Source organism: Callospermophilus lateralis, chromosome 4 (genome assembly GCF_048772815.1).
Source record: "Callospermophilus lateralis isolate mCalLat2 chromosome 4, mCalLat2.hap1, whole genome shotgun sequence".
In the NCBI taxonomy this organism is placed as follows: Eukaryota; Metazoa; Chordata; class Mammalia; order Rodentia; family Sciuridae; genus Callospermophilus; species Callospermophilus lateralis.
This window is the reverse complement of record NC_135308.1, coordinates 86,821,118-86,843,450: the sequence shown is the minus strand read 5'-3', so window position 1 is coordinate 86,843,450 and position 22,333 is coordinate 86,821,118. Positions and strand designations below refer to the sequence as shown.

General features: G+C 36.4%; 1 protein-coding gene across 4 annotated transcripts in view; it reads right to left on the bottom strand.

Moving 5' to 3' along the window:
* Positions 1-22,127, bottom strand: part of Plekha5 (pleckstrin homology domain containing A5) — a 239,689-nt gene extending 217,562 nt beyond the window's left edge. For all 4 annotated transcript variants that reach the window (XM_076854163.1, XM_076854160.1, XM_076854161.1 and 1 more), the window contains exons 1-3: positions 22,036-22,127; positions 21,792-21,871; positions 19,525-19,582 (exon numbers count right to left, since the gene is read on the bottom strand). In XM_076854163.1, the coding sequence (XP_076710278.1) occupies positions 19,525-19,582; positions 21,792-21,871; positions 22,036-22,127 (230 nt within the window). The remainder of the gene's footprint in view (positions 1-19,524; positions 19,583-21,791; positions 21,872-22,035) is intronic.
* Between the last annotated feature and the right edge of the window lie 206 nt (positions 22,128-22,333).

Here is a 22,333-nt window from a genome sequence, read left to right as displayed (position 1 = left end):
ATGACATTTTCTGAGAGAGAGAGAGAGAGAGAGAGAGAGAATTTTTTAATATTTATTCTTTAGTTATCGGTGGACACAACATCTTTGTTTGTACGTGGTTCTAAGGATCGAACCCGGGCCGCACGCATGCCAGGCGAGCGCGCTACTGCTTGAGCCACATCCCCAGCCAGAAAATGTCATTTCTAATGAAAAAAGATCTTTAAAATAGTTTTTTCAAACTACAGTGCACGGCTAAGGTTGAGCACTTGCCTAGCATGCATGAGAGGCACTGGGTTTGATCCCCAGCACCACATAAAAAAATAATACATAAAATAAAGATATTGTGTCCATTTACAACTAAAAATAAAAAATAAAAATAAAAACTACAGTGTAAATAACAAAGCTGTTAAATAAGCATACAGGTAGTCCTCCATATCTGTGGGTTCAACATCCACAGATTCAACCAACTGCAGACAGAAGTACGGGAGATTCTAGGAAGTTCTTAAAATCCCAACTTTAATTGCTTCACACTGAGCAGTAAGCTGAATTCATGTAAATGAGGCATTCTGCCATTTCAGAATCCTCAGTCTCTCTAGCACTCAAGTCTTATTCATTTACTATGCAGTTTGTCCTTCAACGGTTTCGTCTGTACTGAACACATACAAATTTTCACCAAAGCCTTCTCAGAAACAAACTGAAACTCACCTCTCCATCCCCAAAATAGAAGTACTCAGGCCCATTCTAGGCCTTAATGAACTGACACAATCTCAAACCAACTAAACACAATCAAAAATAAATAAATAGCCGGGTGCAGTGGTACCTGCCTATAATCCCAGTGACTGGGAAGGCTGAGTCAGGAGGATTACAAATTCAAGATGAGCCTCAAGAACTTATGCAAGGCCTTCAGCAACTTAGTGAGACTCAAAATAAAATACAGAAATAAATAAAACAAAATAAAATAGGAGATGTAACTCAGTGATAAAGTGCTTCTGGGTTCAATCCCCAGCACCGATAAACAAAAACAAAAAACCCACATGTGCCTAAAAATCAATCAATATCTTTATTTTACAGGAGTTAAGAATTATCTGTTTTAGCCAGACACAGTAGCACACACCCATAATCCCAGCAGCTCGGGAGGCTGAGGCAGGAGAATCAGCCTCATCAATTTCATAAAGCCCTGAGCAATTTAGAGAGACTATCTCAAAATGAAAAACTTTTAAAAGGACTGGGAATGTGGCTCAGTGGTTATGCACCCCTGGATTCAAACCCTAGTACAAAAATAAATAAATAAGTAAAAGAATTCTGTATGTTAAAAAAAAAATTTTTATACTTGTCCACTTAATTCTTTTATATAATCAAAGGAGTATATGATCAATGGTGTGCCTGTGACCCTGAGACCTAGTGTAACCCTATTATTTGGGATAGAGGAATCATAACTTCAGATGGGTTCAGTAATCTTTTCAACATATGCTATATGGATCACAAAAAAAATGCCCCAATTTTCATTTCCTCCTTGAATCTACAACTTTTCCAATATGAGTTTGGAAAAGTTCTTCCATCAAAAAACACAGTCTGTCTCCAGTTCGTGAATCTGAGCTGGCCTCATGACTACCTTTGGACAAGAGAAAGTGGTAGAAGTGAGCCCCAGTTGTGAGCCTAGGCCTCAAGAGTGCTTCTGCTCATTTGCTTGAATTTCTTTTCTCCATCAGAGAGCAAGTCTGGTTTAGCCTCCTAGAGGATGAGATACCATGGAAAAAGAGTTGAGTCAATCCTACCATCCAAGACAGTCACCCCCCTATATTCATAGTGAACATTCAAGACCCCCAGTAGGTAGTATTGAACCTTGTGTATGCTGGCATTATTTTTCCTGTACACACACACACACACACCCCTATGATAAAGTTTAATTTACAAATCAAGCACAATAAAGGTTAACAAAAATTAATTTAAAAAGGAAAACAATTATAATCGTATACTATAAAAGAAGTTTGAGAATGCAGTCTCTTACTCTCTCTCTCGAAATATCTTTACTAAGGGGCAGGGGGGTAAAGCTCAGTGGTAGAGTGCTTGTCCAACATACTTAAGGTCATCAGTTTGATCCCCAGCACTACAAAAACAAAAACAAACAAAACAAAATCCAAAGTCTTACTACACTTACCCTCTTGTAATGATGTAAGATGCTATAATACCTGTGTGATGAGGTGAATGGTGTAGGTATTAGGACATAATGCTGGGCTATTACATATATAAGTGTTACTTGAATACAAGCACAATGATACCACCAGATGATATGATAACCCAGAAACCAATAAGTGACTATGGGCAGCAGGTAGTGTACATAGTACAGATATGATGGACAAGGAGATGATTCATGTCCTGGGTGGGATGGAATAGAATAACACAAGATTTCATCATACTACTCTGAACAGCATGCCATTTAAAACCTGTGAATTGTTTATTTCTGGAATTTTTCATTTAATATGTTCAGACTATATCTGAATGTGGGCTAATTAAAACCACAAGTAAGAGGCGATTACTCTTAAGGTCATGCTAGATCAGCCAAGATCAGCAAACATCATACGTACCAACTAATTGCAGGCAAGAGCTGGTCCAACAGAGACCAGAGGAACTGTCCAGCTAACCCAGAAATGTGTGTAATAATATATACATAGTTACTGTATTAAGTCACTGGGTTTTGGGATGGTTATATAGCAAAAACTGGTACAGCGAGATTATAATTCTATACATTTAGTTTACTCTAATAATCTATTTTTGAGGAAATGAAGGAGAAAAAATTATAAAAATTTTTTATTTCAGAGACTTCTGCAATGAGCTTAAATAGCAGATTAGACAGAAACTTCTATATGGTAAGGATTTAGAACTCTGTGAAAGGATTTTCCTTCTCCTGCCAATAATACTGCTTGTTTCCAATTTAGAGCTTATTTTTTGCAAATGTGTTGAGACAGAAACAGCAGTTGGATTAAATAAACATCATAAGAATAACTGAGGGAGCTAACTTGATATTGTAAAAATCCAGATTAGCTAAGTGATCAAAAGGACCCAAAACTCCTCTGTGTAAGAAACAAATTAGTTGAGTTCCTTGTCTTTTTTTTTCTCCCTGAAATAAATATTTCTCAGTGGGGATGAGTTCTGAGAAATTAATTTCTCTAAATTCACAAAGGAATTTCATTTGCATCTATCTATCTATCTGTCTATTTATTTATTTATTTTGCACTATCTTCTATGTCCTCCAAGAGTTAAGGAGCTAAATTTTTAAGAGACATGGTGTAAGTATACATGCTATCTCCCCTTCCCATCCATCTGAGAAAGCATAAAAACTTTATTGACTTGAAATGAACTAAGGCTGCCATGCATTCCACTATGTAGGGTTTTTCTCTCCAAATGAAGGAGAGAGGGGAGAGGGTTCAGAAGGAATGTGGCCTTACTTGACCTACCACTGCAGTTTTTAGTCACAGCCTACTCAAGATATCAATGGTCATATGCTCTGCCTTGTGCCAGCCAGCAGTGTGCGCCTGCGAGCACATGGATTTCCAGCACCTTTGCAAAACTTGAGAATTCATATATTTAAAATATTTCACACATCTATATTTATACATTTTACAATACCAATTTTCTTATTCCTTTTATTAATGATAAGGGGTTCCGTTCTTTTACCTTTCTTCTCCCATTTGCCCCTTTACTGATAATAACTTACTCAGTTAAAGTTGTTAATTTTAAAAAAAAAGATAAAATATCACAAACACCCACATGTAAAATTACCTTCTTAGACACTCTTGGGTATACCATATCATAAACAAACTTCAGTATGCTCTTTTGAATTTCAGTCTTAGCTTCCTACATAAGTGTGTCCAATGTTACAATGCTTCAAATTCTTTACTCCTGGAGAATAGTCAAGCTAGATCCTGCTGTTTATCAACAGCCCTAGATAAAAGCTACTTTATTCTTTAAAGAAAGTTCTCCTTAGTAGGACCATCTGAGCACTTTCCAAAAAAACTGATTTCTAATTTCTAAATGACGGGGCTTTTAAAAATAGAAAACATGTTAAAAGCAAATATGTATATTACAAAATGTCTATCTGACAATCATCAACAAACATTTATTGACTACATGGTAACAGTTCCTACCTTCATGAGTTGTAAATCTACACAAAATGAAGGCTTTATGTGATGACATTCTGAACCACTCTTGTAGGACACGCATTTTGAGTTGTTTTCCAGCCTAAGTGATACTGAAGCATATTCTCTTAGACAGCCAATATCATGAATCTGTAGAACGAAAACCCATGTACTTCTTTATCTACACCATGTTTTACAGTTTTTCAAAGTCTGCTCATGTAAATTAATTCACAATACCAAAGGCCTATAAAATAAGCAAGACAAGAATTATTCTTTCCATTTTACATGAGAGGAAACTGATACATAAGGGAATCAGTTTATCACAGTAACCTGGCCAATAAAGGCAAGTGTGGTAAGATCTGACCCATAGCTACTACATTCCACTTCACTCAGTACCCTTAGGCTTATGAAGATGAATACTGTGGTCACACAAAAGAGAGCATGTTCCTCTTTGCAAAGAACCTAAATTATATTATACTCTGAAGTCAGGATTTCCTAATTAGATATACATCTTCAGAACTCCTATTTACACTTATTTTCAAATCACAAAATAAGAAAAAATAAGTTTTATGAATATGAAAGACAAACTACAAGCAATAACTGTATATAATGTATAAATATATAACAAGGGTGTGTACTAAAAGCTTTTTGCTTGTAGTGGTACACTGTTAAGAGTCTGTAAACAAGTCAGGATGGCGCCTGGCATTTTGCCAGAGAAATGTTAGAGTCTGTAAACAAGTCTGGATGGCACCTGGCAAAATGCCAGAGGGAGTGGTTTGTGAAGTAACAAAAGTGAGCCATTAAGTGTGGAGATTCCTTATTAGTTGACTGCTGTATCTAGTTTATGCTAATTAAGATAAGCTGTGTGGAATGTATAAATATCGCTCCGGTCCTACAATAAACGGCTCCTACTCCTGCTGTATCAAGGTACACAAGTTGTTCGTCACCCTCACCCCCCCCCCACCCCCGATTATTTTGCTGCAGCCGTACTGCGGCAGTACACACCAAAAAATTTTGGAGATCTTTACTAAGATCACTGCCTTGATGTCCAAAATTAAATAAATAACAGGAACCATTAAGAAAACTGACTTCACAGAAAAACAGAACATATATGGTACAGACAACTGACAGAAGAGATTCATTCTAACAGGCAACACACAATGGAAACAATGCTAAATGGTTTGAACCAGGAACATGCAAATTTAGACAAGAAGATACAATTTTGCCCATCAGATTAGTCAAAATTTAAGACTGGTAAAACCAAGTGATAGCAAGGATGCAAGAGAAGGATGATCCCATATTAATGCTGATATGATTTCAAAATGGCAAAGAGAGTTGCCTAAAAGTAAGTCACAAAGAATAAAGCCATAAATTAATCTGAACATGATGCAAATGGCTCCAATTAATAGACCCAGCCCCAATTTCCAAAGGAATTTAGGAAGTGAATATACTGTTTTCATTTGAGGCCCTTTGACTCATTATATAATCAGTTTTGCACAATGTGTCATATTATGACTTTTGTGGTTTTTTGTGACTCCTTACACTTACTGAAAAAATACTCCTTTTCATTAATTATTAATTTTACAGTTATACAAAACATTTTTGTTGTTTTTTAAGACTTTACACTATTCAGCAGGATTTTACTATATTTATTAAAATCTAAAATATATATATAGCCTAACCCAGCATAACAAATATTTAATAAAAATATCTGCATGACTATGAAGTTTATGAGTAAATTCACTCCACTCTTAGAAATTGAGAAAATAATAAGAAAAAAACTAAAGGTCTAATAATGGGGCATGTGTGAATAAACCATACTTTATAGCTTTTGGAAGAATGATGCTAATCTCTAATCTCTACTATTATGAAAAATCTGATTATTTATTAAACCAAAAGAAAAAAAATAAGAGAATGATACATACAGGATGATCCATTCTTGTTAAAAAAATATATTTATGTAAGTATGGGTATATAAATACAAAGAAAGGGTAGCAGAATGACGGACACTAAACTGTTGATACTTGGAACCTTTTGTAAAATAGAGTATGGAGTAGCTACCAAAAACCTCTTGTGAAGCAGAGTATGGAGCAGCTGCCAAACTCATGAAAGACCACTCTACACTGCTAAAACAGGAGGAATAGGAACATTTTTGTTTTTTGTAAGTATCCCTTGGAATTGCAGAAGGTAGTGGCTACTCTTACTCAAAGATTGCCACTGACAGCAATTATTTAACCCACAAGAGTTAATCCAAAGGTCAAGAAGACAATCCAGTTTAAGCACCTCAAATTACACACACATATATACCCTCACACTCTCTTTCTGTGTCTGTCTTATACATGTAAATATACACCTATGTGAGACATGTACCTACCCACACATATGACACATGGGCACTAATATCTTGATCACTAATGTAGATACTAAAATCTTCTGCTATAGCTTTTTCATCCAGCAATGGGAAATGGCAGTTCTGATGTAAACACAGGTATTTTACAAACTAATCTGGCATTAAATACTGGCTATTGGGATCTTCTATTACCCTTTGTGAAATGAAGATGAACAAAAGCTTTAAGACTCCATTTATTCCATACTCAAAATGTTTTTAAAATACTTGGGCTTTCATGCAAGTTCATGAGTTGTTTTTTTTCAGGTTTGTAGTTTTATGATAAAAATGCACAGATACTGAATTAGGGATCATAAACACACCAGTATAACCACCTCCTCACCTAGGCATTTGCATACATACACCTAGTTTATCACAATGTGTTTTCATATTGATTTAGTTGTCTCCAAATTTTTGTGAATATTTCACTTCAAACATAGTTGTTAGTCAATCAAAGATGCAATGCTACTTGAAATTTATGTAATATCTCTAGGAGTCCATTTAACCATCTGCAATGCAATGACCCACATTTCTTGGTATTCACACCCTTTTATAGTCCTCTTTCCACTTCTGACTTTGGCCTTGGCCACATGATTTGTCTTGGCCAATAGGACATGAGCAAGCATGATGTAAGCACAAGTTTCCTAAGTACTTGTAGCTGAGGTTTCTCCTCTTGGGATGTTTCCTCTTGGAAGTCAACTGTCATGCTATAAGGAAACTAACAATAGGTGACTGAGGGATGACAGATCATGAGGTGTTTCAGCTTCAACCAAGTTCCAACAGAATATAGTTACAAGAACTGATCTTAGCTATACCACACGCAGAACAGAAGAATAGCTCACCTGAACCCAGTCAACTTAAACAAAAGTGAGAAATTAGAAATAGTTTTGGTTCACTTAAGTTATGGAGTAATTACTTATGTAGCAAGAGATAGCTCAAAGATTTATCAATGTTCTGAACCATGTGAATCATGAGTAACAATCCATACAGAGTTTTCATCAGTTACTTCTAAATTTCATCTATCCAATCAAGAGCATTTAGTACAGGTAGGAAAAAATGGGGGGCACTTTCATACACTCTCATATAATGAAAGTGAGAACATAAATACACACAAATATCTTAAAAGGCAATTTTGCAAAATGTTGAGGAATAAACCTTTTAAAAATTTCATATCCTGGACTGGGGATATAGCTCAGTAGGCTAGTGACTGTCTAAGGTACATGAGGCCCTGAGTTTGATACCCAACATTGTGAAAAAAAAAAAAATACAATAAAAACAAAGTCCATATTTTCCCCCAACAATTCCAATTCTAGGAAGCAGACATGCATACAAGATAGAAAAATGTTAATATATATATTTTTTTAAATATTGGGGATTAAACCCAGGGCCTTATGCATGTAAGCAAGGCAGGCACACTACTACTAAACCATATCCCCAGTCCCTATACTTTTTTCTCAAAGCAAAAACTTGGCAGTAACAAAGCCATGTAAAAGTAGAAGAATGATTAAACTATGATATATCCATAAGACAGAACAGAGTTATTAAAAAATCTTCTAATGAATAAATAAATAAATATTCGAAGACAGACAATATAACTTTAGTGAAAACAGAATCTGACAGAGTAGTAACAGTAACAACCTAATCTTCAAAAATATATATGCAACTACCTTGAAATTTTCTGCAAAACAGAACTATGGGTGCTTTTATTTTCTCCATCTTTATACTCTCCGGTATTTTCCAAAATAAAAACAAATTTTACAATAAAACAAATACTTCTATAACAAGGAAAAAATACTAAACATTATAAAACAAGTTGGAAAATAAGTACACACATTAAACATAAACTCAATACTTGATTTGGAATTATTCTGGTATTTACTCATTAAAAAAAAAAAAAAAAAAGACAAGTACTGCCAAGGATGTGAGAAAAGGAATCCTTATACAATTACTGGTAGGAATATAAATTGGTATAGCTATTCTGAAAACCAGTACGCAGGTTCCTCAAAAATTAAAAAACTAAAGAATGGTCATATGATTCAGCAATTACACTGCAGGGGATCTAGCCAAAGGAAATAAAATCAGTACCTTGTAAAGATATCTTTGCTCCCATTGTTACTGCAGCATTACTGACAACAGCCAATAAATTTGAAACAATCTAAGTGTTCAAAAATCAATGAATGGAGGCTAGGGATATAGCTCAGTTGGTAGAGTGCTTGCCTCGCATACACAAGGAACTAGGTTCAATCCCCAGCAATTAAAAAAAAAAAAAAATCAATGAATGGTAAAGAAAATGTGATGGAATATTATTTGATCTTTAAAAAGAGAGATTCTGCGTTTTACAACAACATGGATGAAAATGGAGGGCAGTTTTCTAGTGAAATAAGCCAGACATAGAAAAATACTGCAAGACTTTACTTATATGTGAAGCTAAAAACAAAAGAAGTGGAAAGGGGGGTGATGTATATCAAAGGGTCCAAAGTCACATTTACATAAAATGAATAAGTCTAGGAATTTAATGTACAGCATGAGGACTATAATTAGTATTTTAATGTATTTTGGAAGTTTACTTAGAGTAGATTTGAGGTGCCCTTACATAACACACACACACACACACACACACACACACACACACACACAAAATATCTGTGAAATGATACGTTAATTTGCTTTATTGCAGTAACTATTTCACTAAATATATTAAGATATCATGTGTACAACTTAAATATACACAATTTTAAAAAGCCAGCCCGGTACAGTGATGCATGGTTCTAAGTACTGGGGCTGTTGCTCAAGGGTAGAGCACCCCTAGATTCAATTCCCAATACATGCCCCCCACCACAAAAACAAGTCATCTGCATTTGATGACTTGAAAAAGCTATTTGAATCCATCTATATTCTGTGATGGAATAGTTTTTTCAAAATAAATGTAGTATAATGGTTGAATTTTCAAGAGAAAAAAATTCTACAAAATTTAACAGATGACTTTCCCCATATAATTTCTTTGTACTATAAAATTAGGCAAGGGGATCTCCTTATTCTTTCTCTCTCTGGTTGGACCATGACTATTTGAAAAATAATACTTTCTGGAAGAAATAGGGGCATAAAAAAGAAAACTACTCCCCATATACAACAAGCAAGCTTTGATAGCATCATGTAAGTACTAACAGTGTTTGGAAATTATTCCTGAAGAGGCCAGTAACTTCAAAAGCAACAGAGAGAATCCCTGGCCTACTATAAAATCACAGGGAGATTTCTATCACTCTCAGTTTCTACTGCCACTTGTCTTATATTGGTTTCCACAACCTCCCTTGCTCAGGACAGCTAGGGTAGAATTGGCTTTTATGTTTTCTTCTTCAGAATTCAACACTTTCTCTTCATTCTCCCAGGTCTAGGTCTAACCCATCCATATCTCCACTATTCCCTCTACACATAAGTCCAAAAGCTTCCTTGAAGATCACTGGTACCATCATTTCTTTTCTCTGAAGTTTACACATCTTCAGGTTCACTGTTTTTCCTGGCCTTCAGCACTGTACATTATATTACAGGAGAGGAACAGAAGAACTCTAATTCCTTACTCTTCTGCTTTCCAACTTCCTATGGCAAATTAGGCCTTCTGATCTAATCACACATTTCCAGGGGCTTGCCAATATTGGCATGTTGTATCCAGCTAAGAACAGATACCAGATGACTTTACATTGTTTTATTCTAACCCACTCTATGGGAGTTCAGAATTTTCTCATTTTTAGGAGACAGCCTTTCCCACTCACTTCATATAGCGTCAAGGCCTCTCAGTATATGTCTTCAAAACATTATTTATACTTCATTGCATTTATCAGTCTATCATTCTATATTTAGAGTGATTATTTGACTACTATTCCTCCCACTAAATAAAATATATGCACCTAAAGAGTGGGGTCCATGTCTAATTGATAAAGCCTAAAGCACTAGGTAAATAGCAAATACTCAGTAGTTTGTAAATGAATAATTACTTAAGTAAATATGTAATTATCAGGTTAGATCTCTATATAAGCAGATGGTCACTTAGGTAGCTGAGATATGATTTTGGAGGAGAGGGAAGTTGAGTTGTGTTTGCTTGTTTGTGAGAGACACAGAAGATAATCTTGGAAATCCTTTGTGAAATCCAGATATAAGGCATCTAAAATAATACTATGTCTTCTCAAGGTAAGCAGCTCAAAAACCAAAACCACCATTAAAATGTCCATCCAAGAGTTCCTCCCTGCACCAACCAACCACTCCCTTTTCTGGTCAAGGGTACTATCATTCTTGTAGCCAATGAGACACAAAGGCTTTGGGTAGCTTTTTAAAAAAAAAAAAAAAAAAATTATTTATTATTCTAACTTGTTATACATGATGGCAAATGCAATTCATTTCATATTATACATATAGAGCACAATTTCCCAAGTCACTGATTGTACAGAAAGTATTTTCACACCATCTGTGTCTTTATACACATACTTGGGGTAATGATGTCTAACTCATTCCACCATCATTCCTACCCCTTTGCCCCCTGCTTTCTCCTTCCTTCCCTTTACCCTATCTAAAGTTCCTCCATTCCTGCTTTGGGTACCTTCTGACCTCTTTTTCTGTCAACTTCCTTGATCAGCAAGACTCCTAAAGCCTGCCAACTCCTCTTTAATCTTTGATCAATGGCCTCCTTCCTTTACATTCCTGCTGCTTTTGCTAACTTGGTTCAAGCAACAAAGGCTCACATTATGGCAACAGACTCAGTTGTCGCTTTAAGATTCTAGGTTTGCCCATCTATTCCATGCTGCCTATATTAAAATCTCCCTAAAAACCTTCCCTTATGTAATTAATGCTATATAAAGAACAAAAAAACTGTAATGCATGCCTAGAAGGAAATAAAATATCCCTGCCTAATTTTTGAAGCCCAAACATGTCTCCAAATAACATGCCTAACTGCCTATCATTCCTGCATTTGCTACATTAACTACCAGAAGGGCAAGTCATGGAAGAAGTGGATTTGTTAACAAATACTAAGAAATTCCTTATCTTTTATAGGATTGAAAGAGGTGGGTATACAGGGATATTTATATATCAGGTGGTCTCCAACTCTTCAACTCTTCTGTCTTTTCTACTCTTCACTTCCCACCCTTCCTAAACATACAACTCTGAGAAAAAGAAAGACAGGAGTCTATCCAGGTTGGGAAGAGGGGAAGGTTACGTGGGAAATTCAAAAAGTGTTCTCAAATTCCAACAACATTTGAGTTATGGAGAATGCTCTTGTTCTATCTTTTTGTTGTTGTTGTTGTTTAGTTTTAGTTTTAGTTGTATATGGACACAATGTCTTTATTTTATTTATTTATTTTTATGTGGTGCTGAGGATCAAACCCAGTGCCTCACACATGCTAGCCTAGTGCTCTGCCACTGAGCTACAGCCCCAGCCCCTCTTGTTCTATCTTGATCAACTCCTTAAAAGAGTAAAAGCCTGAACCACTGTCACAGATACACTTATTTAGACGCAGACTAGATGCCATGTACTAAGCTCTATCACAGAAACTATAAGTTTAGGATATTGAGCAGAACTGGACCTGACCAGTGGTCCTGGAGTTAAAAGAAGGGGAATGTAATTCTATAATGAAGTTCACCATGACAATAAACACATAAAACCTTGAAATTTTAAATGCATCTTTCCACTGTAATGGTGATTTATGGAAAACTTTCATAATCTGGCATAACACATTATACTTTGTTTACAAAGACAACATTTTTAAGTTACTTGTTTGTTCCACTTTTTGTCTTAATGCCCATATTTCTATAGGCTCCAGCAGGAAGGCAGGGTACTTGCTGGGTGGGTATCCCCTTTATATTCCCAAGCTCCTATAACAACACATGGCATTTATTAGTGAACAGAAAGGAGTTACCAAATCACAACACTGTTGATTCCAGCCAACAGGTTCTGGGGGATTAAAGAAGTTTTCATTTCTGGATTGGTATACTCAACACTGTACTTGTATGAAATAATATACCACTAGCCTCCCAAGCAACCAACTTACAACTTACGGAGGGATATATATCACAGGATATACTTATATTACCCTGTAGTTTTAAATATAGATGGATTTTAGCTTAGATATATTAATTTGAATGTTAGTGACTAATATTAAAGCTTTATGATCTATAATATATAGGTGCTTAACCTCTAAGCTTTGGTTTCATCACACACACACACAAAATACCATAACAAGACAGTGATGAAGTGCTGTAGTGAGGGACTTCACTACGCTGAAGTGCTAGCACTAAATAAGTCACGTTCCCTACATCATCTCCCCTTTTTAATACCCTGAATGTTCTTCTGTATGTTACAAATATCTTGAAGGTTGTTCATAATTCACTGTTCATAGCTATATGCTTATAAATTAGCACAAAATGCTTAATACATGTAATGGATTATATATTATAATCCAAAACTCTTTTGTCATGAATATGAAAAAGAAACGTCATGTCCATGAACTGTTAAGAATTATTATTTTTTTTTAAAGAGAGAGAGAGAGAGAAGAGAGAGAATTTTTTAATATTTATTTTTCAGTTTTCGGTGGACACAACATCTTTATTTTATTTTTATGTGGTGCTGAGGATCAAACCCAGCGCCCCATGCATGCCATGAGAGTGACTTACTGCTTGAGCCACATCCCCAGCCCCTGTTAAAAATTATTTTATTGCTCTAGTAATCAAAATCTGATCATAATAGTACTAAATGACAAAACAATTTTAAATCAGATATACAGTATATTCTAATGTTCTTATGGCACTTATGTATGTTTCATTCATAATCAAAATTAGCTGGGTGTGGTAGTGCACACCTGTAATCTCAGAAGCTTGAGAGGCTGAAGTAGGAGGATCCCCAGTAAAAAGCCAGACTCAGCAACTTAGCAAGACTCTAAACAATTTGGTGGGGCTGGGGATGTGGCTCAAGCAGTAGCGCGCTCGCCTGGCATGCGTGCGGCCCGGGTTCGATTCTCAGCACCACATACAAACAAAGATGTTGTGTCCGCCGATAATTAAAAAATAAATATTAAAAAAATTCTCTCTCTCTCTCTCTCTCTCTCTCCCCCCCTCTCTTTAAAAAAAAAAAAAAACAATTTGGTGAGGCCCTGTCTCAAAATAAAAAAATGAAAAAAGACTGGGGATGTTGCTCAGTGGTTAAGGGCCCTGAGTTCAATACCTGGTATCTACTGCCGCCCCCCAACAAAATGTGACAGCCTATGAACAAACAGAAATTTTTTCCTCTCTAACAACCTTAAGTGACTATTCCATCATCATAGGTATTTTGGAGTTCTTTTCTAAGCAATTTTTTCATGGTTTTAATTAGTTACACATGACAGTAGAATGCATTTATGCATTTTGATATACCATACATATAAGGGGTATAATTTCTCATTTTTCTGATGACATGTTGTAGAATCATATCAGTCATGCAGTCATATATGTAGATAAGGTAATAATGTCTGTTTCATTCTCCTATCCTTCCTACCCCTTCCCCTCCCTCACTCTCCTCTACCTAACCTAAAGTAACTCTATTCTTCCCTAGCACCCCACGTCTTATTGTGAATTAGCATCCACATAACAGAGAAAACATTCAGCCTCTGGTTTTTTGAGGATTGGCTTATTTTGTTCAGCATGATATTCTTCAACTCCATCCATTTACTGGCAAATGCCATAATTTCATCCTTCTTTAAAGCTGAGTAATATTCCATTAAAATATATATATATATATATTTATGATCTATATATATAGATGCTTAACCTCTAAGCTTTGGTTTCATCACACACACACACAAAATAACATAACAAGACAGTGATGAAGTGCTGTAGTGAGGGACTTCACTACGCTGAAGTGCTAGCACTAAATCAGTCACGTTCCCTACATCATCTCCCCTTTTTAATACCCTGAATGTTTTTCTGTATGTTACAAATATCTTGAAGGTTGTTCATAATTCATTGTTCATAGCTATGTGCTTATAAATTAGCACAAAATGCTTAATACATGTAATGGATTATATATTATAATCCAAAACTCTTTTGTCATGAGTATGAAAAAGAAACATCATGTCCATGAACTGTTAATATATATATTTTATATATACATAAAATCATGTTTTCTTCATCCATTCATTTATTGAAGGGCACCTAGGTTGATTCCATAGTTTAGCCATTGTGAATTAAGCCGCTATAAACAATGATATGGCCACATCACTGCAGTACGATTTTAACTCCTCTAGGTATAAACCAAGGAGTGGGATAGCTGGGTCAAATGGTTCTATTCCAAGTTTTCTAAGGAATCTCCATAAAAGCATTAACCTCTAGGATACATAAAGAACACAAAAAACTTAACACCAAAAAGAAACAAATAACAGTCAATAAATGGGCCAAGGAACTGAACAGAGACTTCACAGAAGAAGAAACAGAACCGATCAACAAATATATGAAAAAATGTTCAACAACTCTGGCAATTAGAGAAATGTAAATCAAAACTACTCTAAGATTTCATCTCACTCCAGTCAGAATGGTAATTACCAAGAATACAGGCAACAATAAATGTTGGCAAGGATGTTAGGGGAAAAGGTACACTCATACATTGCAGGTGCGAATGCAAATTAGTGCAACTACTCTGGAAAACAGTAGAGATTCCTCAGAAAACTCAGAATGGAACCACCATTTTGGAATTCTTAGTACACACTAGGTTTCAGCCATCAAAGAAATCTCATTAGTCAAAATTAAATACTGTTATATTTGTATATCTAAGAAAAAGTTCACTTTTCAGGACTTAAGTTTAGAAATAATTAGTATAAAAACATAACCTCACAAATTTCACGTACCACTGTGCAATTATTGTTCTGATCCTCAATCCTGCCACATAAGAAAATAACCTTTAAATAATCAAAACAAAGTTCCTCACTATTCAGAGAGCATTGTTTTAGGATTTACTGGGTGCTTTAACCACTGTAAAGCTGTGAAGCACAAAAGAACAGTTAAGGACACATGCATTTTAAGCTACCAGGATGTGTCTTTAGAGTCTTTAAGTAACACTTTTAAATTGTAAAGCAGAAAGCTTTATAACTTTCTAATGTAAAAAAACAACTTCCATACTTAATGGGTTATTCCTTGAATTCCACTAAGAATATGCAATATTTAAAGCTATATTTAATTAGCTACAAAATTCACTGATAATTTTCACCATTTTTCCTGAACTAGTATGAATTTAAGTTTTAAAAGTTATAGAGAAAGCCAATGATTAAACTAGAACTCTGTGTGTATGTATTTACATACACACCTAATAAAATAACTTAGAGCCTGGCTTAGTGTACATTGAAAAATTAGCATTTTTATAAAAAATCAAAGTATTATAATTAAATACTTAGCTTTAAGATAAAGAATTACTTTATCTATATTATTTTTTTGCCAAATAAATGCAAAGTAAATATACTTTCTATATCATATATCCTGTTACCTGTGAACTTAAAGAACCAATTTTTTAAAGTGTATAAAGTAAACTGATTATTCAACCCATATAATCTATACAAATCTTACTCTGATCAGGTCCTTTGTTGACATTAGCCCTATTACCTGTTCCATGAAGCTCTGCAGGAAGATACCCTGATACAAACACTTTACAAGGAATTGTAAGCACAAAAAGCAGCAACAGAAGTTACCCAAAATTCTGGCACTACATACTTCATATGTATCTGTAGTTATCTACCAAAGCTTAAAGAGAGAAGATGAAACAGTTAAGCAGCATAAGAAAGATAAGTAGTTTTCCATTTCCCATGTCATCTCTTCTTGATATCTTGAGTTCATTATTTTCTAGTATATTGTAAATTCCCAGAACAGAATATATTTCAAAGAAATTTATAAATGAGATAGAATTTAGAAATTGCTTTTTTCAGTTAGCCTAATTTAAAGATATGAAAACTGAACTTTAAAGTCATTAAGGTCAAGATTGCAGCTTCCCTTTTGACTTCTCCATTCCAAAGCTTTCTTTTCCTCGACTCCTATGGAAATGCAATTGCCAATATCAAAATATTCTCCAAAGATAAAAAGGGTTTATCAATGTGACCTTTTGAACAACCACCTTTTTTTTTTTTTTTTCCTTCTAGGAAAGGAACAATTTTAGAGTTCAATACAGTTCACACTTAAGAAACAACTCAACTTCAGGTCTCCCTATGCAATGGAAGTCTCTTCTAGAACACAGGATTAGAAACAACCAGAGAGCCAATGTGCCTTTTACTGGCTTTTTATCTTTCCATGTGAACCAAGACCAACCTGCTCCCTCTATCACATCCTTTTCTTATAATTTGATCAATAATCTCTTTGCGGGGGCTGAGGCTGTAGCTTAGTGGTAAAGTGCTTGCCTCATATGTGTGAGGCACTGGGTTAAATCCTCAATACCACATAAACATCTACAACAAAATAAATATCTAAAAAAAAACAAAAAAAAAAACCTTTTTGTTCATCTAAGAAACAACAAATGAAAAAAATATCCAACATTAATCACTTACTTCAGGTGACTATCTTTTCTTCTACTCTGAATATTCTAAACATAGTTCATGTTCCTACTGTTTCTCATTTTGCTGTCTTTTTAGAATATTAAGTTCCAAATGCATGTTTCTGTTGTTTTATTGTGTGTTCTAACAATGAAAACAATAATCCTCCTAACTACTTATACAATTAAATTAAGATTCAAACTTGGTAAGTGAAAACTTTCTGTAAACTGTAAAATTTAAGATAAAAGCAGTGCCCCCTATGTTAGAAAGAGAAAGCATCTCTAATTGGTTATAATAGTATAAGAAAAAAAAATTAGGAAATTATAGCCTACATTGGAGATTTAACTAATCTTTAAAAAAATTAGTCTTCTGACATAACTCAGAAAGGCAAAGCAGTAGCACACAATATTTAGTAAATCGTGTATTTGTAAATGGTAGTTTACTTAAAAGAAGTTTATTCCTCTCATAATACAAATGTGTTGCTAGCTATTTTTGGATACAATTACTGGCTATTAATATCACATGATTAAAATCCACCAATTTAAAAAATGTCTTTAAAGTAAAATCATTATTGCTTTCTTAATTCTGTCCTAATTTTCCTGAACAACTTACTTAGGCTTGGTACTCAAGTGAGATCCTAATTTGTTTAAGTTAAAATAAAAGAAAATCTAATCAAAATAGCTAGTAAAACAAAAAAACTCAAATCTTTCCAACACCTCATTAGAATACCATTAATATTAATAACATCTCAATTATATTAATATATTAATATATCTCCTAATTACATATTAATATATTAATAACACCTTAATTAAAGAATACCTATTCAGCGGCTGGGGTTGTGGCTAAGTGGTAGAGGGCTTGCCTAGCATGTGTGAGGCATTGGGTTCTATTCTCAACACCACATATAAATAAATAAATGAATAAAATTAAAGACCATCAACATCTAGAAAAAATACCTATTCATCCTACACAAAATAACATTTTTACTGCCAAAAAAAATTATTCAAGAATGCATACTCACAGAAATTAAAACATTGAGAATTGAAAGTGTTACCTCCACTCTTAAGATTAGCTAGGCTTAATATACAGTAGTCAAAATTATATTGAAAAAATGAAAATCAAAAAACTGTCTTTTCTTCAGAATATCACGATATCCAAAAAAAGGGGGAAACATCTCCTTTCATGGAAATACAAACCCACTTTAATTCAGGATGAAGACAATCACTAGAAAAACAACCACTAGACTGCACTTTACTCAAGTCTTCATTTTTTCAGTCATTTAACATTGTATAGTATAACCTTCAAATAAAAATTTAACAGAAAATATCCATATAAGGATCACACCATGAAAATACTTTATTCCTGTATCTCACTTCTGCTTTCCCTATTTCTATGTTCAAAACCAAGCATTCCCAATACCTATAAATATCCCTTGATCTTTTTTTATAAATATTCTTCTAAAAAACTTGAAGAACCATACAATTGTAACTTAGTAGAAATAAGGCCTAATCTTAAAAATGTCAATGGTAAAAATAACTTACTAGGATCAATGAAACAAATGCACCTTTAGCTAGGTATCTGTTACTAATAAACTATCAAAATCTCCACCAAATCTTGTGTTTAAGCTTGTTTTAAAACTCAGCTCCTTAAGCCAAAATTACCAAAAAATTTCTTAAAGTTTCTAATTTAGAACAAAGACAAAACCATCTTTATTTTCCCTTGAATGATTAAAATTTTCCTATATAATGTTGAACTTTACCATTTTATCTGTCCAAGATAAATTTGAAGAAAAATTAGTTCAATATTCCATAGAACTTGTTTAAGGTTGGGACTGACTAATCATATTTGCTCTCAAGCTTTTTTGAAAGCCTTTTACTCAAACATAAATATGTTAGTAAAACACAATGACTTGGATACATTTAAATTACCTGAAGCAAAATCAGAAACTGCTCCAACATTTGTTTGTGAAATATTCAGTATTTACTGCTATTTGTTTTTACTTTCCACCTTGTCATTCTTCATCAGATTGTACCTAGCTTTACATTGCTTTAGCTACTTATTAACAGTTCTGGTCAAAATATACATGTTTATGAAAAAAATAAATAAATAAAGATGGCAACATAACTCAAAGAGATTTTTGTTGTTTGTTTGGTATCTCTTTGCAAACAATTGAGGACCAAAACTTTTAAGTATCACTCAGGTAAAGACAAGACTACAATGCTTTATCATCCAGAAATATGTACAGAAGCAACAAAAAATCTAATTGTGGCCATAAATTATCTAATTTTCAAGACAATGAATCAGTGAATTTGCAGGTAAATAACATAAGAAAACCATGAGTGCCTTTTTTTTTCCTCTCAAATTTTCAACACTAAACAAGGTACATATTATAAACCTAAAAAATCATGATCATATCTGGACATACAACCACTCAACTGAAGATTAATCACAACATTTGAATTACCAAAGAAAAAAATTAAAGTTAACAAAAACTCACTTTATATAGTATCTTGCACCTTCAAAAGTATATGCTTCCTCCCAGCCAGTAGGCAAATCTAAAAAACATATAATTATAATCAGTATTACTTCAGTGCGTTACCACAATAAGTTTTAATCTATTTAAATTATTCTCTATCATGATTATAGCTATTTTCATTTCAGTAGGTTTATAACTAAAAAAATAAGTGTTGAACTGGCAATAAAATTAAAAGCAAATATAATATCACTTTGGGGAAGATGACAATTCAAGTTTAAAGCCACCAGAAATTTAGAAGCAATGTTAGAGATTATCTAATATGATTTTATATCTCTTAATAATCAGGGTAGAAAGAAGCCTTCTGGCACCCAAATAAGCAAAAAGAAACCTTCCAATCCTAGGTAAAATACCCATCAATAGTTAGTAAAAAAACAAAACTGTGCATAACAGGCAATGCCTGCCTCTTTTAGGTGTAATGTGTATACTTAAGACCCTATTTTTCCACCACATAAATTAATTCATCTAGGAAATGTCAATGATGAGAAGGAATAACTTTCTAAGTAATTAATTAGTGGGAAAAAAATCTGATACTGAATACTTCCATGGTTGTATTTCTATATATTTGACTTTAACAGATGTGAAGTTTCAAGTAATAAACTTGAGAATGGTTCCTGAGAACATATTACTTATAAGGAGAAGTGGTTTGGATTTAATTACTACTACCTCCAAGAAATAATCCATTAATGTGGGCACAAAATTCAGAGTCCAAGCAAAGTAAACCAAACCAAAAAAACATTAATGAGAAATCACATAAGAGAAAAAAAAAATTCTGTGGTCAAATGTTATCAAATCTGTGGAGGTGATTAGGAAACATATTTGATACACATAACCAAAATAACCATGAATAATTCCATCGGATGATCAAGCTAAATATATTTTTATTATCTAATAGGCTTCAATCAAGTACATTTGTTACTATCCATACGAGCATGAGACCATCATAGTTGAATATGCATGCAAAACACCGAACAGGTATACAGAAGCCAAAGGCTGACTGCACAGGGGAATTAAAAAAATATGACGGTATATTAGTCAGAAATGCCCTAAAAATGTAACCTCATCATGCTTGCTACACCAGCTTTCCCTTTCCTCCTCCTCCACCTTTTTGCAAATTTGAACACATTAGTCACTTCACTAAGCGTTTAATAGGAAAGGCAGGTTTGTTAGACATCCTGGCAACTTTAAGGGATTCACAGAATCTCAGAGTTAGACAAAGTACCTAGGAGGGCAGTTCTGAAGGTCTGCTAAAACCGGCCTCACCTTCGACCCCAGCTGATCTCAGGCCTTTCCAATCACCAGAAGAACACATGTTTTATTTCAGACCAACAAGTTCCACGAATGTAAACAAAGAATGGCAAAAGAAAGCCAGACCGGCATTGAAATTGCAAAAAGCCCTTCTCCAGCTCAACTCACGTTTAGCGTTCAAGCAAACTACCAAAGCCACCTGGGAAACTGGTTTCCCCGCCGACACCCTGCCACTGGGGGCCCAAATGCCCACGCGCGGGCCACCCCTGGCTTGCCCACCGCCTCCAGGAGGTCTGTGAACCTCCGTGGAGCCGCGAGGACTTTGGCTCTGGATCGCCGGCGACTGCGGCTGAGAACGCCTCCTCGGGCTCCGGCTGCTCCCCCAGTGGCAGGAAAGAACGCGCCAAGCGTTTCCCGAGCTGTTCCCTGTCACTGAGAGGAGGGCAGCACCCCCGAACTCTTCTCCTCCTCCATCAGCCACCCACCTCCCACAAGTCCCACCTAAGACAAGGAAGCTGCACGGTAGGAGGCAGCTCTCCCGGGAACGGGGCGAGGAGGTGGCGGCCAAGCGACAGGGTCCGGGCTGCAGGGCTGGGGGTGGGCAACCACTTCCTAAAAGCTGCTGGGGCGGCGGGAGTTAGGAGTGGGCGCAGAGGGAAAACTCGGATTCCAGGTTTCGGGGAGAGGGGTGTCGGCCATCCTAGGGGCGCGGGGAGCGTCCAGGTTGGGATGGGAGAGAGGGCGCAGAAAGAGGGCGCCGTCTCCAAGTGGTGATGAAAGGCTGAGGAGAAAGAGGCGCCCAGAGACTCGAGCGAACTCCCGGGGGCGCCCCCACACACACGGCTCCTCTACCTGCCGCCGCCCCACCTCGCCGCCGCCCCGGCCACGGCTCCGGGCTGGTTCCCGGGCGCCGGGCGGCCCGGCTCTGCCGCCGCCTCTCGGCGGAGCCCAACTCCGCTCGGCCCGGCCGCGCGCCGCCTTACCTGTGCTCTGCCGCCGGTGTCCGGTGACCACGGCCTCGCCAGTGACAGGGTGCAGCCAGGTGGTGCTCTTGGCCTCCTCACTGCAGGGGTGAGAGAAGGGGCAGAGACCGAGCGTGAGTGGGGCGCGGAGACAAGCCGAGGGGCTGAGGACGCCGGACCCCGGCTCCGTCTCCCCTCTCGCCAGCCTCCAGCCCTCCCGCCCCCTCCGGGCCCCCGCGCCCCTGCGCTGTCCCCGGATCTTTACTTGATGAAGAAGACTCGGCCGCCCCTGGTGATCCCATAAGTCCAGGACCGGGGCAGGGAGCAGATCCACTCCAGGTTCAGATCCGCCGCCATGTCTGATCCCCAGCCGCCGCTGCCGCCGCCTTCTCCTGCTGCTGCCGCGGCTGCCGAGGGAGGAGGGAGGGAGAGAGCGAGCGAGCGAGCGAAGGGAGCGCGGAGTGAGCGCGGCGGAGCGCGCCTCCCCGGCCCGGCGCGCCCCCGCGCGCGCCCTACCCCCTCGGGCGGCGCCCGCCCTGCCGCCCCGGCTGGGTCCGGCCCGC